The following is a 16,175-nucleotide window of genomic DNA, read 5'->3' as shown; positions in this document are numbered from 1 at the left end:
ACTATATTTAAAGGTTTTTCCCAAAAGTACCACTATAATTACTTTCCTGGTAGCTAACTACATTTATGAAAAAGTGATATTGTTACGAATTCAACTGTTTTTTGGGAAAGTAACTGTAACTAATTACTAGTAACTGCTCTTTTAAAAAATGAGAGCACCGTACCCTGGGAGTAATTCTGTTATTTTATTATTTTGTATTATTGTGTTATTACATTTTCCACAAATAAACATGTTGATACAAAAAAACAATTAGTTTGTCTTAAAAACACCCAAGTAAAACGCAGTATCGGCCTTATATTACTTGGTACGGGATTGATGGGGAAATTTGTAGCATGGCTGACATGGCTAACATTAAGCAACACAATAAGCTTAACAATAGAAAAGACTCTAAAGGAATATGTTTGCTGTCTCGTTGGGAAAGTTCTGATCCCATCTCAGCAGAACATTTGCTTTCCAATAAAGAACGAGCAGGTGTCGTGATGTTCCGTCCAAATGTGGAGTGGGCGAGCGCCTAATGGAAATATCCGCCAGTGCTAATGAAGTCAGCTAATCCAGTAACGCTCCGTTAATTCCGATGTTTGTTTTTTATTGTTTTATTATTCCGAATCCATTTAGAGCCAATCTGCTCTAATGGAAGTTTGTTTAACATTCCTCTATCTCCTCAACACTCAGCTGTCAATCAAACACAGGGCATCATGGGACCCCGAGGGGGGGAGGGGCGAGAGCCTTGAAAAGAAGAGCAGGAAGACGAGTGCAACCACAGACAAGCTTGGACCCAGAGCAAGAACCAGAACCAGAAGCAGCAGCAGCAGCAGAAGAAGAAGTGAGTATGCAAGTTTGATGTTCTTGTGCGCTTCTTTGTGACCTTCATCATCTTCTTCTTCTTCTGGTCTTTCAGCAGACATGCAGCCTGGTCCAGGTCCCGCCATTCTGGTTGTGATCGCGCTGGTTCTGTGCAGCCCGGCTGTTTCCTCTCAGCCTGACAGAGAGCAGGACGAGTACCAGAACCAAGACCTGAACCTGGAGCTGCGCCACCACCAGATGCTGCAACAAGCTCACGGTGCCGGTGTCCTGTCACAGGTCCGAAAATCACAACTCAGCCTTCCCAAAAACTGCTTGGGTCCAGACTGGATGAGGAGGCTCCTTGTGTTGCTTTGTGTTGCAGGACTGGACCAAACGTGCGGTGGAGGACCTGCTGGCCCGTATGGCGCTGCCCGAGACTGACGGCCAGCGGGAGGCTGAGCTGGTTGCCTCGGTGACCGGGAGCGGGCGGATGAACCTGCAACGCTCGGTGGACACCCCCAACAGCCTGCCCCCCCGTGAACGTAAAGCTGGCTGCAAGAACTTCTACTGGAAAGGTTTCACTTCCTGTTAGATGCCACACCTTGTATCTAACCCCTGAACCCCACCTTCCACCCCCCACTCCCACTTCCTTATTGACCAGATGACATGGGCGTGGCCTTAGAGCTCAACCAATCAGCTGCAGTCTGCTTTTACCTGTCTAAATGACATATTTAATTCATTAAAAAGAGAAATCTGATAACTTCTTGGCTCCGCCTCCCATTGCTTCAACGACAAACAACAATGAGCGTGTGCATGTGTGCGCTTGTGTGTGTGTGTTTTTCCTAATTGTTTTTTAATGGATCTCAGGAAGTACAAATGTTGACACAGCGTGTGTGAGAGACTTTCAAGGCCTAATTAGTCTTTAGTTGAAATGTTGACTCAACACTTAATGTGTGTGTGTGTGTGTGAGAGAGAGAGTTTCCATGGTAATGGGGGGCTAAGAAGGACATATCAAGCAACAGAATTTTTTTTTAGTTGTCGATATTAGCATTAGCAGTATTATCATTATGTTGACTGGATTGTACCTGTCAATCTCTGCTACCTTTCCTTTACATCATACCTATGGACAATTTGGAGTTGCCAATTAACCTAGCATGTTTTTGGAATGTGGGAGGAAACCGGAGTACCCGGAGAAAATCCACGCATGCACGGGGAGAACATGCAAACTCCACACAGAGATGCCCAAGCGGAGAATTGAACCTAGTGCTATACTAACCACCGTCCGGCCTCCCTCATTTTCCCTTTCTCTTAAAAACCTCCCTTATTTTCAAATGCATACATATGTTCCAGTGCAGAGTATACCACGCCTCCTGCTTAAAGACAGCTAAGTTGGTTAGGATAACCCCATCACTAATCTAACACACCAAACCCTAACTTTACCTTAACTATAACCCCAAACCCAAGCCTACCCTAACTATAAGCCCAAACCTGACCCTGACCCTATCCTAATTATGAGCCCAATCCCAAGTCTAACCCTTAACTATAACCCCAAACCCAAGCCTACCCTAACTATAAGTCCAAACCTGACCCTAACCCTATCCTAATTATGAGCCCAATCCCAAGTCTAACCCTAATAAAATAGAAGTTGAATTAAAAAGCTATGATTTAGTGATTTTGCCTTTGGTAGGGTTAGGGTTGGGATTGAACCATAACTCTAACCCTAGGATCATCCCCTTACCCAAACCTTGCCAGAGAGTATGTATTGGACATATGAATGTGAGTGTCAATGGTTGTTTGTCTATATGTGCCCTGTGATTGGCTGGCCACCAGTCCAGGGTGTACCCCACCTCTCGCCCAAAGACAGCTGGGATAGGCTCCAGCACCCCCGCGACCCTCTTGAGGAAAAAGCGGTAGAAAATGAATGTATTGGACATGTTCTTGACTTAAGTCACTTAGACTGACTGACGACCCCCCAACTCATCAATTGTTAGGGTTGGGGTTAGGGTCTCAACCTCGGGCGAGGGTTAGGTTTAGCGCCTAAATCCAACCCTAAGCCTAATTCAGGCAGCGGACTGGTCCTCGGCCCTCCACATGCAAAAGATGCTAAATACAAGAGCGTTCCACATCTGCGTCACGGCCAACCAGAGTGCTCGTCGCTGTCAGGCGGCCAATCAAACGCCTGGCTGGAGGTGAATGTGTCCATCAGCCCAAACTAATCAATAAGCAGAGGCACAGCAGGAAGGACGGGGTTGGTCATCCAACACACACCATTACACCCTCAGCATGACACCCCGTCATGATGACATCTCACCATTCTGGGAAGCACAAAGAGGAAGTCATGTCCAGCGAGGAGACCAGGAGATGAAACAAGAAAGACCCCCCAAAAAATTGGGACCCTAAGAATAAATTTCTTGGGTGGTCCTCACACCCATTACTAAATGACTGCATCACAGACAGGGACTCTTCAGGCCCCCCCGCCCCCCACACAGCTAACTATCTGTCACAAGGTGTGGCATCAAACCCGCACCCTCTGACGTAGCATTACACCACTACTGTGCTGTCAATCATTGGGACAACGAGCACGGCGTCGGAGTATCCCCCCCCACTCCCGCTCTGAAGATGTGTGTGTGTGGTTTGACTATTTTGAGTAGAAGTCATTGTGTTTATGTTCATGTATGTGGGGGGGGGGGCATCCTGGCGGGAAAGAAGACAAAGTGCATGAAGATGGATCATTAAACTAAAGTGTTTGTGGGGGACACACACATCATCATCATCATCATCATCAGTGTGTGTGTGCCGTGACGTCAGCACGTCTCTTTAAAAAGCCGCTCCGGCGGGATGAGCCGTCTCACACACACACAAGTACGCACACACACGTAGGTTGAAGATGCACTCCTCCACGCACCTCCTCGTGCTCCTACTCTCTTTGTGCGCCTCCTGCAGCGTCTTCGCAGTCCCGCACCGAGATGACAAACACTTGATGCTCTCCAAAGAGGTGAGACACACATTTCTTGATTTCATCAAACTTCCTGGAAGTCATGTTCCACATGCGACAAACTTCTTCAGCCTTGGTGGGTTTCCATGATGTTTCCCATCTTTCCCATATTCAGGACATGTTGCACGCCCCGCTGGCGGAGCTCCTTCTCTCCGACCTCCTGCAGATGGAGAACGAGGTTGTGGAGGAAGACAACTTTGTGGCCAGAGGCGACCCAGAGAAGGTCCACTTGGACCTGGAGAGAGCCACCGGCGACAGCAGCGGTCCGCTTCTGGCGCCTCGAGAGAGAAAAGCCGGCTGCAAGAATTTCTTCTGGAAAACCTTCACATCTTGCTGAGCTCCTGGTGGTCCTTCTTCAGAACTTTGACATCCGTCATGACTTTGGATCAATTGTTCTGATTCTTCTTGACCACTTTGATGGACTTGTGTGTTTTTTTCCCCGGTGGCTTTCAATAAAAGCACTTGGAGACAAACCGAGCGTCTTTGTCCGCCGTCTGTCTCGCTCTTTCCGCCTGTGTTCTTCAGATGAGATAAATTCATGAAGTAAATGTCCTCCATTGTCACGTAGGAACAGGTCACATGAGCCTGCAGACGGTTGATAATGTTTCCATGGTAACGGGCCTGCTTCGACTGCTTTATCTGCCGTGCTGTGATTGGCCCACCATCAGGACAGCCTCACCTCTGACCTTTGACGACAACCTCTTTATGTGTGTGTGTGTGTGTGAGATTTGTTGACTTGTTGTTGTCATGAATTGTCTTTTCGACTTTCTCTCGTACTTTTATTAAATTAATATGTTACACTTGTGATTAATCAACATTCAATGGGGTATATGTGTTGTGATGCACACAAGACCACACACACACACACACACAGTCCAAAATCCCAATGACAGAGGTCAGCTGGGATTCACATGCTAAGCTGCGAGTAGAAAATACAGTGGCAACTGTATTTTCTGTAGGCAATTTAAATCCAATGAGTTCCAGACACACAAAAATATAAACAAAAAATATAGTTTATAGTGTTATATATAGAAAACTATGGGAAATCTTTATAAATGCCAACTTATTGTCGATGCATGGATGAAATTTCAAACCTCTGATAGAAATCCATCTGTTCAACTTGACATTAAAACAATCCACAATTTTTACCCTTGCAACTCATGTCTAGCCAAATTCACGGATGGGGTCTCGTCACAATGCTCATTTTACAAAATAGAAGAGGAATCTATAAGGCACTTATTCTGTGAATGTCCCATTTCTCAAGCATTTTGGACCAAAGTTTCTATTTTACTTTTTATGTCTTTCAATACACTCATTGACATCAAATGTAAATGGTCTTGTTTCTACTATGTAACATTCATAAAGGTTTGCAGAATGCTGTGAAATGTATTTGTTTATTAGGTAAATTCCATATTCACAAATGCAGAGTGATGTTATGTAAGCCAAATATTCACCAGTTTTCTTCTGAACTGAAAATATTATATGAATCACTGAAGCCGATAATCAAAAACAGAAAAGCAGTGAAAACCTTTCATACATTGGAGAACGTTCTAAAAACAATTCATATGAAGAACAAGCTTAAATGACATGTTTTCTATTGTTTTATGTTGTTCTTATTTTCAAGCAATATCCCTCGCACATTCCTTTCTTTGTTATTTACTTTTGCTTATTTATGTTGATATTGTTCTGTAGAATTGCACTTTTATGTTCCTGTGATTCTGCTTATACTGTTTTGTAAAATTGAAGTTTGTAATAAAATATAAAAAAAAAATCTTCATTCAACTTTATATTAATTTGCTCATGTGACATTAATTTATTAAACCTCCCTTCTTTATGATTTAACTTCACGTTTATTCATCATTTATTTAATTTGCTCTTCAAACTGAGCTAGCATTCTATTTGTCATGGTTTTTGATGGGAAGATGAATACATTAATAAATGTTATGCACACAAACAGAACCAGTATAACCTGAATTGCAGATAAATATGCACATATAAACATATAAAATTTCATATATAAAATAACCAGTTACTCCACAGGTGTTTATAGAATAAAACATACATACTGTATATAGAAATAGTAGCCATAGATAGGTAGAGATTGAGTGGGTGGGCGCTGGCGAGTGACGTAGCCGATGACGTCAACCAGTGTGTCGGGGTGTGTTTGTTTGTGAGAGGAAGAGGCTGGCTGATGTTGGGCGGGTCTGAGGAGAGACAAGGCGCCGCTGCCGCTGCCGCTGCTCCCACAAGAAGAGAAGACGAAGAAGAAGGACGTACACGCCGGAACACGGACGCTCCAACAGCCGGGAGGATGGACCGGCGGAGCAGCCGTCGGTAGCGCTCTGTTTTCGGTGAAGGAGCTCCAGGATGAGCGTAGCGCTGCAGGACCTCCGGAACACCGTGAGTACACGCACGCGTACACATGCACACACATACACGCGCATGCGATGCTGCATTTGCTGACGACCTATCAATCATTGCTCCTGGTGACGTCACAACGAAGGGGAACAAGTGCAGAGGGCCATAATGACGTCATTGACGTGATGTAATCACATGTCACATACACACACAATCACCCTTAGCTTGACCTTTGCACTGACACGAGCTAATACCAGAAAAAGTCAACTTCCTGTTTGGCTGTTGAATAAGGAGATGAACAAAGGTTAGATCAGGAAATGTATTGGACCGGTTGATCCACTTTTTCATTTTTTAAAGGAGAAGACAGAATGCGGACTGGGGTTGGGGGTGGGGTGTGGTGGGGGGGTGGAACGCCCTGCAGTTGTCAATCACATTAGTGTGACAGTTTGTTTGCATTAGCGGTAAGTGGGAAGCATAAACACACGCAGCTCAGTGTGTGTGGGCAGTGGGGTCAGGCCTTTCAGTTTCCCGTCTACAGCTCCCCAACGTCCTGTCTCATCTCAAGACGCCCAACTTCATGAGAAACAAAAGAGAACCTCACTGTCCTCTCAGCACAACCTCATTACCGTGTTTCGTCCTCATCTTCTTCTTCTACGCCTATGTCGGTGGAGTGGATGTAAACAAACACAATAAGACGTTGATAGAGTGTATATGCTGCAGTTAATAAGTGCCACCAGTTTGTGTTTTTATTGGCCATGTACATGTATTTGTCATGTAATTGTTTTGTTCATCATCTTATTTTCTCACACATACAACAGTAATATTTAGTTTACTGGAAGTGTTTATTTACATAAGTGTCCCCGGGCTCCTGGAAAGGCAACGGGGTATGTAAACACACAACATTATTCTTCTATTTCACGTCATCTTCATCACCTTCATGTCATGTGTTTCCATGGCAGCTCAGAAGGGGGGATGGGGGGGTTCAGTGAAAGGTCAGCTCTGACTGCCTGTGTGCCGTGTCCCCAATGCAGCTCTATGACGCACTTTAGTGAATGTCACCTTTGTGTTTTATTCCAGATAGGAATAATAAAAAAATAAAAGTACTGAAAGACTTTAAAATACGGAATACTTCAAAATATTTGATTAATTTTTATTTAATTGAATTATATTATTATTTTTATTTGAATTATTATTTAAAAAAAACACAAGCAATGAAATACTCAAAGAAAAACCACCTTGTGACTTTATTCATTCATTCATTCATTCATTTTCTACCGCTTATCCTCACGAGGGTCGCGGGGGTGCTGGAGCCTATCCCAGCTGTCTTTGGGCGAGAGGACTGGTGGCCAGGGTGGACACTCTGGACTGGTGGCCAGCCAATCACAGGGCACATATAGACAAACAACTATTCACACTCACATTCATACCTATGGACAATTTGGAGTCACCAATTAACCTAGCATGTTTTTGGAATGTGGGAGGAAACCAGAGTACCCGGAGAAAACCCACGCATGCACGGGGAGAACATGCAAACTCCACACAGAGATGGTTGAGGGTGGAATTGAACTGCGTGCTAATCACTCATCCGTCGTGCAGCTGACTTTATTCTCATTTATTCTTATTCTATTTTGATTTTTATTCAAATCTGATTCCGTTGCGATGTTGAATTCAGATTTGATCATGATTCTATTGTGACTCAACTGTCTGGCGTGGGTGCAGATGTCCAGCTACAAGCGGGCCACTCTGGAAGAGGACGAAGTGTCCGATGTTGCGGCTGAGGCAGCCTCGTCTCCAGACAGAGTGGAGGTCAGTGAATGCAACACGCTGACAACTTGAGTCATGTGGTCAACTTGGTCTCATGTGGTGGCGTCTCTTGCAGATGGGTTTCAGAAAGACCAGTACGGACATTCTTGGCAGAAGAACCAGGCTGGAGGTTGTGCTGTCGGTCCTGTTGCTCTCCAGCCTGCTGGCTCTGTTTGCCTGTTTGGTGGTCCTCGGACTGGGTCTCGGTCCAGGTAATGACTCAAAACAGTGGTGCATCGCTCTGTCCCTCCAACTGTCCCACTCTCTGATTTCTGATGGCAACCAGGCAGTGGGCGTGGCCTGTGCCTGACCGAGGCGTGTGTGAAGGTGGCCAGTCAGATGGTAGAGGCCATGGACCGCAGTGCTGACCCCTGCCAGGACTTCTACCAGTTTGCCTGCGGGGGCTGGATGCGGAAGAACCCGCTTCCTGATGGACGCTCGCGCTGGTCCACCTTCAACAGCATCTGGGAGCAGAACCAAGCGCTTGTCAAGCACCTGCTGGGTGAGGAAGCCGGAGGCAAAGAAGGGTCTTGGTTTGTCAAGACTTTGAACCAGACTTCTTGTCTTTCCAATCAGAGAACGGGACATTTAATGGCAGCAGTGAGGCGGAGAAGAAGACTCAGTCCTACTACCTGTCCTGTCTCAATACCCAAAGGATTGAGGAACTGGGGGCACAGCCTCTCATCGACCTCATCACCAAGGTAAGCAACTTCAGCCCTGAGTGTCCTTTCAGGTGTTATGTCCGACTCCCAGTCATGCACCCGTCTTTAAGTGTGGGGTCCTATGCTTAAGATTGGGGGCTGGAACATGACGGGACCCTGGGAGAAGGACAACTTCATGGAGGTTCTGAAGACGGTTTCAGGGCCGTACCGAGCGCAGCCATTCTTCAGTGTGGGAGTCAGCGCCGACCCAAAGAACTCCAACAGCAATGTCATTCAGGTGAAAGATGCCGACAGTCCATAAGAAACCAAACCTCGACCTTTGACGGGTGAAGATGGCTAATTCAGTGATTGGTATCAGAACCAACAGGAAGGTGGGATACATCTGATGTAGGCCATTTAACTTGTGAAGGCACCTCAACACAAGTAGCGGACCAACCTGGACCTAAATGTCATGTTTCACTCACCCATCCAGGTGGACCAATCAGGCCTCTTCCTGCCGTCCCGGGACTATTACCTCAACAAGACAGCCAATGAGAAGGTCAGAATGTGTGGGCCCGAGCGGTCAGTGTCCAGCACAACTGACGTTCTCACTGCTTCGTCCAGGTCTTACTGGCGTACCTGGACTACATGGCGGAACTAGGCATGCTGCTGGGGGGGGGCAGGACCTCCACTCGACTACAAATGCAGCAGATTCTGGACTTTGAGACGGCACTGGCCAACATCACCGTTCCACAGGACCAACGTCGAGATGAGGAGAAGATCTACCACAAAGTGACCATCTCCGAGCTGCAGGTGAGGTGGGCGGGGCCTTGAGAGCAAACAAAGAGCATTCCTGGTCGTGCTTGCTACTGACAGCTCAGTGGTCTGAACAGCTCGCTTATTAGGGTCACCACGGCAACTGTTGCTAGGTGCTGTTGCTATATGACTGCATCCCCTTAGAAAGCAATTTATTACATAACCTCAGTGGAGGCATCAGCTGTGGAACATCGCACACACACAAAGTGCAGCCCAGTGGTCAGAAACCATTTGAGGCCAAGATGTAAGGCCAAATGAAAAGCCATGCAAGCCAACCTTGAAAAACCACCTACGTGAAGACATACAAAATATGAAACAGAATCCAGGAATTGCTTTCTTCCTGGCATCTCCCCGGCAACATGACCTAGCAATATAAGTCAAACCCTTGATAAAGTTAACAAAATCTATTGCATTGGGAAATGTAACACAAATGTTCTGAAGCTGTTCCCCAGGGGTCAATCCCGGGGCCACTATTGTTCAATCTTTACATGCTCCCATTAGGCCAGCGAATACGCAGCTTCTATGTGTCCTACCAACGATGCAGGCACTCAGACTTACGTGTCACTGAGGGCATGTGAACATGGTCTTGCACATTTACTGTAATTACAGTAAATTACCAGTAATTATCTCTTACCTGTAGTCAAGCCTGGTGGTTGTAGCATCATGGTCTGGGACTGCATGAGTGCTGCTGGCACAGGGTAGCTGTGGTTCACTGAGTGTGACCGGTGGGGGGCCGACTGCCTATCGTGAGAAACAGGAATTTTCCTGTTGGGTCAGTCAATAATGAGCCGATTGGCAGCTGTTGATTTTTAGTTCTTTTGCTGGCGCTTTGTCTCGGTAACTATGGTAACTAACTCTCATGAGGAAATAGAAATGTGTTGAAATCTATTCACCGACTGAGGATGGAACCAGCAACCATCAGGTTGGGACACCGCTCTATGGCCAGAGCCATGCCGCCATACACACAATAAGCAGATTGGTACATGTCATGGAGAAAGTGTCACAAATATTGATATATGAAAACTATGTAGAAAAAAAATCCTGCTAGACAGCCTCCATGTCCTGAATGAGTGGAATGGTGTGAAGCGGTTGTGAAATGCGGGAGTAGCTTGCTAACAACAAAACGGCGTAATTTAAAATGTTGGGAGTGATTGTTGAAGTGTATAAACTAGGGCTGTCAAAGTTAACACGTTAATGACGTGCTAACAGAAGTTTCCTTTAACGGCTGCAACTCCTCCATTTTGATCCTTGGTCCCCACCTTATTTTGATTGAAGCATGGTAACTGTAGCCACAAGCTGGAACAAATATTGATGGGAAATGGAGAAAGAAAAGAGTATTTAGATTGGTAAAGTTAGCTTCAAAGCCCTGGTAGATGGCTCTTGTAGCAAGACCAAAGTTATTTGTATCTACTGTCGCTGTGTTTGACTTATCGCAGATTACATGGCCTGCCAGACACTGGAGCAGTGCAGGTATTGTTTTTATTGTCATATACGGTGCTACCTCGGCACAAGAGTGGCCCAACTAACCAGTGTTTTTCACATTGTTGCATCTCTCTGATGATTTTTGCATTGAACTGCCAGCTAAAATTGGAGTTCCAGCTGCTATTGACGGGCTGTCAATGTGATGACCGTGACTGAAGTCCAGTGTTTTGCTAGCATTAGGGATTTAGCATCGAACTACCAAGGGGAAGATTCTCAACATCTGGGTTAAAAATATTTACATTATAGCGATGTGATTGATTCTATTTATGATGTATTATATAAAACTAATGTGAGTGTGAATGGTTGTTTGTCTATATGTGCCCTGTGATTGGCTAGCGACCGGTCCAGGGTGTACCCCGCCTCTCGCCCGAAGACAGCTGGGATAGGCTCCAGCACCCCTGCCACCCTCGTGAGGAAAAGCAGTAGAAAATGAATGAATGAATGAATGTATAAAACTATGGCAGGAACAACATCAAATGAAAAGCACTAAATGAATACAACGCCACCATCCCGCTCGGTGGACTTTGTTTTTCAGAGAGGTTGTGTACCACAATTAGCACATTAGCACTCAAAGTCATCCAAAAATATGAGGTGAAAGAAAAAGGAGGAACATACATCCATACATCCCTCTGTGCGATGTGTTTTAAAAGATAAATGAAATTACATTGAGTTTTCTATATTTTTCATTTCATGAAAAATTTCATGCCGGAAAGGTGCATTGAGGAAAATCTTTAATGATAATTGTTTCTGAATGTTCCTAAATAAACTTTTTACTCGCAAACATTTAGAATTTAAAACCAGTATCATAAATAAACAAATCTTATTTTGAGCTGACACTGTAGTAAAAAAACATGTTTGTGTCAGTACGAGATGTCTCACTCGCTCACATTTTGTATTCGCTGAAAGTTTGTGAGCGAGTTTAAAAGCTAATATGCTAATAATAAAGGAAAATAGTAATACAAAAATATGCTTGCTGACTGTATTGTTTTAAATAATATCCCGGAGTTTCACAATTGATATCTCTTTAGATAAAATTTGATGTGATTATCATTGTAGTTGCACATCGAATCGTTTACCACAAAGAGTTTTCCCCTATTTATGATAGATAAAAACGTATTTCTATCTGCGATTAAATGCAATTAATTCTGAGTTAACTATGGCCCAAATGTGATTAATCGCAATTAAATATTTTAATCATCAATTGACAGCTCTAGTATAATGTTGATTGGTACGAACCAGGAACTGCTGGATTGGGAGACAACCCATCTACCACCTGAGCTATGTCACCCTGTAGAATAAGCAGAATGTTTTCATTTTTCCACCAGTAGAGGGCACCAAATAAATAGCTCATTCTCAGTCACAGAAAATATAAAATTAGAGTGAATTTGGGAATTTTATGGAAAAGTGCTAATAAATAGCCAACAAGTACTTCATGACGTTGGATTGGTTTGAATCGGTTGCAAAATAGAGTCGGCAATTATCCTAACATGAATGTTTTTGGAATGTTGGAGGAAACCGGAAGTACCTACAGACAACCCACGTACGGAGAGAACATGCAAACTCCACACAGTGATGCCCAAACTGAGATTCGAACCCAGGTCTTCCTGATCTCTTCACTGTGTGGCCAATGTGCTAACCACTAGCAGCATTCTCGCAATATTCTAAACAGTGGTCACAGAAAGACCAGCTGACTGCTCTTGCTGACTGTCAGTGGAGAGCGGAAGTCAACAGTTGGGAGGCAGAAAGCCACAGTACAAATCAACACAGAAATTACCAAAATAAAAGCTCCACATCTCTGCACGTCCTTGTCTTCAGACACTGGCGCCGGCAGTCGACTGGCTGGACTTCCTGTCGTCGTCTTTGTCTCCCCTGGAGCTCAACGATAGTGAACCCGTCGTCGTTTACGCCCGAGAATATCTGCAACAAGTTTCTGAACTCATCAACCGGACGGAGCACAGGTGACGCCCACACAGTCAGTCAGTTACCGCTGGTACTGGTGTTGATATGTGCGTGTGTATATGTGTGTGTGTTTGCAGTCTGTTGAATAATTACATGATATGGACGCTGGTTCAGAAGAGCGTCGCCAGTCTCGACCAACGTTTCGAGAATGCTCAGGATAAATTACTGGAAAGTCTCTACGGGACAAAGAAGGTACTCATCACCATTTTACTCCTATTACTAGTTGTAGTACACTGGCTAGTATTTTGAATAGAGTAATGTGTGTGTTGCAGTCGTGCACGCCGCGCTGGCAGACGTGTATCGGGAACACTGACGACACTCTGGGCTTTGCATTGGGGGCGCTCTTTGTCAAAGCCACCTTTGACAAGCACAGCAAGGAAATTGTGAGTCAAAGGGAGTCAAAAGTTTTATTTTTATTTTTTGCTTACCTGGCAGGAGTGTTGTTCTTTGTTAGGCTGAGGAGATGATTAACGAAATCCGGGCCGCATTCAAACAAGCTTTGGACCGACTCAACTGGATGGACGACGACACGAGACAAGCTGCTAAAGACAAGGCACACGCACGCTCACACGCATACGCAGGTGAAATGTTATTGGTGCTAATTGGCGTGTGTTCATTGCGCCGTTAGGCCGATGCCATTTACGACATGATTGGCTTCCCAGAATTCATCATGGACGCCAAAGAACTCGACGATGTTTATGACGGAGTGAGTGACACACTGACACAATCACAGAAGACAACAACAGACATGTTGAACGTGTTGTCTTGTGTGTTTCAGTATGACGTTTCAGAGGACAGTTTCTTCCAGAACATGCTGAACTTCTACAACTTCTCTTCAAGAGTCATGGCTGACCAACTGAGGAAGACTCCTAACAAAGACCAGTGAGAACACGCTAAGAACACACTAAGAACACACACCGGCGCTGAAACACGAAGTCATCTCTTTTCCTCTCCTTGCTTCTGTCCCCTGTGGTGGTCCAGGTGGAGCATGACTCCGCCCACAGTCAACGCCTACTACATGCCGACAAAGAATGGCATTGTGTTCCCAGCCGGGATCCTTCAAGCTCCTTTCTATGCTCAAGATCATCCCAAGTTTGTTTACTTTTGTATTTCCGGGAATGAATGTTAGGAAGTTTTTCAAAGTCTATATTTCACTTGGCTGCCATCTGGACTTCTTGTCATCGCTTTTTGTGTTTGCGCTGAAGGGCTTTGAACTTCGGGGGCATCGGGGTGGTCATGGGTCACGAGCTCACACACGCCTTTGACGACCAAGGTGAGTGTTGACATCCTTGGCGCTTGGTCATCCCGGGACGATACAAATAACGGTCATGAGCGAGCAATACTTTGAACTGGGTGCAGGTCGAGAGTACGACAAGGAGGGCAACCTGAAGCCGTGGTGGCACAACTCGTCAGTGGAAGCCTTCCGCCTGAGGACCGAGTGCATGGTGGACCAGTACAACGGCTACACGGTCAACGGAGAGCACGTAAACGGGAAGCAGACACTGGGAGAAAACATTGCAGACAACGGAGGCTTGAAGGCCGCCTACCACGTTAGTCCTGGACACACACGGTCACATGGAACCGCAGACGCTTGACATACATTTGTCTTCAGGCTTACCAGACATGGGTCCGCAAGAACGGAGATGAGAACAGACTTCCTGCTGTGAACCTGACCAACGACCAGCTCTTCTTTGTTGGTTTTGCTCAGGTGACGACGAACATCACTCTAGACATGAGAAAGTCTCCATTCAGTCGTTTTCTCAGATTTTACCGGTCTGTTTTCCAGGTGTGGTGCTCGGTTCGAACACCAGAGAGCGCCCACGAGGGCTTGGTGACTGACCCACACAGCCCACCTCGCTACCGTGTCATCGGCACGCTCACCAACTCCCCCGACTTTAGCCGCCATTTCAACTGCCCTTCGGGAACGCCCATGAACACAGGAAGGCGCTGCGAGGTCTGGTAGAAGGCTTGTTAGCTTTGAGGCTGATCAGTCTTGTCTTCATGAACTTGCCGAGTTAACGAGGTGTTGATGAAGCAGCGATGTAATTCACTTCCTGTCTGGAAACGAGATGGACGCAGTGGACTTCGCCTTGTTGGACTGATGAAGATGACAATGAAGCCCAGAGATTTGATTTCCGTTCATACTTTCATGTAACTTGCTCTGCCTGAAGACATCACCGTGATGATGACCTCTGAAAATACTCGTACAGCCTGATTCACGACTTTGCGTCCTTGTCAGTCACTAAAGGCCCACTTCCTGTCTGAGAGATTCTGTGTCTTTGTGCACATCACAACGAAAGTCAACATTTGCATTTGATTTAAGGGGAATTTTCAGGAATATTAGGATATTTCACCAGTTGGGGTTTTCCACCACTATCCATTGTCCCCGCAGATCGCTGTGCCTCAAGCGTCTCCGTTGTCGCCTGCAGTATTGAAGAAGGTTGTTTTGGACGACCGTTTAATATACAGGAAGTTACACTCACAATTTAATTATTAAGACCAGTTGAACAATTGCATTAATTCATATTTTGCAAAGTTGGATCTTGAAGAGGGCTGCATGGCGGACAAGCGGTTTGCGTGCAGGCCTCACAGCTAGGAGACCCGAGTTCAGTTCCACCCTTGGCCATCTCTGTGAGGAGTTTGCATGTTCTCCTCGTGCATGCGTGGGACTCCGGTTTCCTCCCACATTCCAAAAACATGCTAGGTTAATTGTCGACTCCAAATTGTCCATAGGTATGAATGTGAGTGTGAATGGTTGTTTGTCTGTATGTGCCCTGTGATTAGCTGGCGACTAGTCCAGGGTGTACCCCGCCTCTTGCCCGAAGACAGCTGGGATAGGCTCCAGCACCCCCGGTAAAAAATTAATGTATGAATGGATCTCAAAATGCAAAAAGAATAATCGGGAGTGAGACAAAAAGTCAATGAGTAGCTGTGCCATTCTTGATGTTATGCTTGATGCAGGATGCTAGTGGCAATGTTGCTCCAGGTGGTGAAGATGCCTTCATGAAAGGCATCCACTGTCTGGAAATCTTCTCCATTGGATTTAGATCAGGGCCTTCAGTCATGAGGAGTGCCCCCTTCAACATCTCCACATAAGCAGCTGGTTACTACTTTGGTCGAGTCTGGAACTAATTAACTGCAATTAAGGAGGGATTATAAGTATTGTATTGCAATCATCTAGATGTGCCTTCGGTCGCCATTGTTTACTACAACTACCACACAGGAAGCTAACTAGCGAGGCAACGAGAGTTGTGGTTGCTGACTTTCAGGAAAACGCTGCCCCTAGTGTTTTGACTGAGAATTACAAGTCACAAACTCAACCCTCAGGCTGAATCTAA

General features: G+C 45.5%; 3 protein-coding genes across 4 annotated transcripts; all 3 read left to right on the top strand.

Annotated features, from left to right (window-relative positions):
• Window positions 1-716: 716 nt before the first annotated feature.
• On the top strand, window positions 717-1,534 carry sst1.2 (somatostatin 1, tandem duplicate 2). 2 transcript variants are annotated; one of them, XM_058079351.2, is made up of 3 exons: window positions 717-823; window positions 899-1,080; window positions 1,166-1,534. In XM_058079351.2, the coding sequence occupies exons 2-3, from the start codon at window positions 904-906 to the stop codon at window positions 1,373-1,375; spliced, it is 387 nt and encodes a 128-aa protein (XP_057935334.2). In that variant the 5' UTR covers window positions 717-823; window positions 899-903; the 3' UTR covers window positions 1,376-1,534. The 2 variants fall into 2 exon arrangements, with proteins under 2 accessions (XP_057935334.2, XP_057935336.2); XM_058079353.2 differs by having other exon boundaries at window positions 781-823; window positions 902-1,080.
• Window positions 1,535-3,656: 2,122 nt separating this feature from the next.
• On the top strand, window positions 3,657-4,206 carry sst1.1 (somatostatin 1, tandem duplicate 1). The gene is made up of 2 exons (XM_058079354.2): window positions 3,657-3,778; window positions 3,894-4,206. Exons 1-2 carry the CDS (start codon window positions 3,671-3,673, stop codon window positions 4,113-4,115), a joined length of 330 nt encoding a protein of 109 aa, XP_057935337.2. The 5' UTR covers window positions 3,657-3,670; the 3' UTR covers window positions 4,116-4,206.
• Window positions 4,207-5,938: 1,732 nt separating this feature from the next.
• ece2b (endothelin converting enzyme 2b) lies at window positions 5,939-15,099 on the top strand. Its single transcript, XM_058079327.2, has 19 exons — window positions 5,939-6,178; window positions 7,856-7,942; window positions 8,016-8,151; window positions 8,226-8,441; window positions 8,516-8,640; window positions 8,732-8,878; window positions 9,074-9,139; window positions 9,205-9,393; window positions 12,694-12,836; window positions 12,915-13,029; window positions 13,110-13,220; window positions 13,292-13,390; window positions 13,466-13,543; window positions 13,616-13,719; window positions 13,819-13,929; window positions 14,043-14,110; window positions 14,197-14,387; window positions 14,450-14,545; window positions 14,624-15,099. Exons 1-19 carry the CDS (start codon window positions 6,146-6,148, stop codon window positions 14,798-14,800), a joined length of 2,292 nt encoding a protein of 763 aa, XP_057935310.2. The 5' UTR covers window positions 5,939-6,145; the 3' UTR covers window positions 14,801-15,099.
• Window positions 15,100-16,175: the final 1,076 nt, after the last annotated feature.

The sequence above is a fragment of the Doryrhamphus excisus genome, linkage group LG8 (genome assembly GCF_037039965.1).
Source record: "Doryrhamphus excisus strain RoL-2023G ecotype Guam linkage group LG8, RoL_Dexc_Guam_v1.1, whole genome shotgun sequence".
NCBI lineage: Eukaryota > Metazoa > Chordata > Actinopteri > Syngnathiformes > Syngnathidae > Doryrhamphus > Doryrhamphus excisus.
The sequence above is the reverse complement of the archived record's forward strand: the minus strand, read 5'-3'. Positions and strand labels throughout refer to the sequence as shown.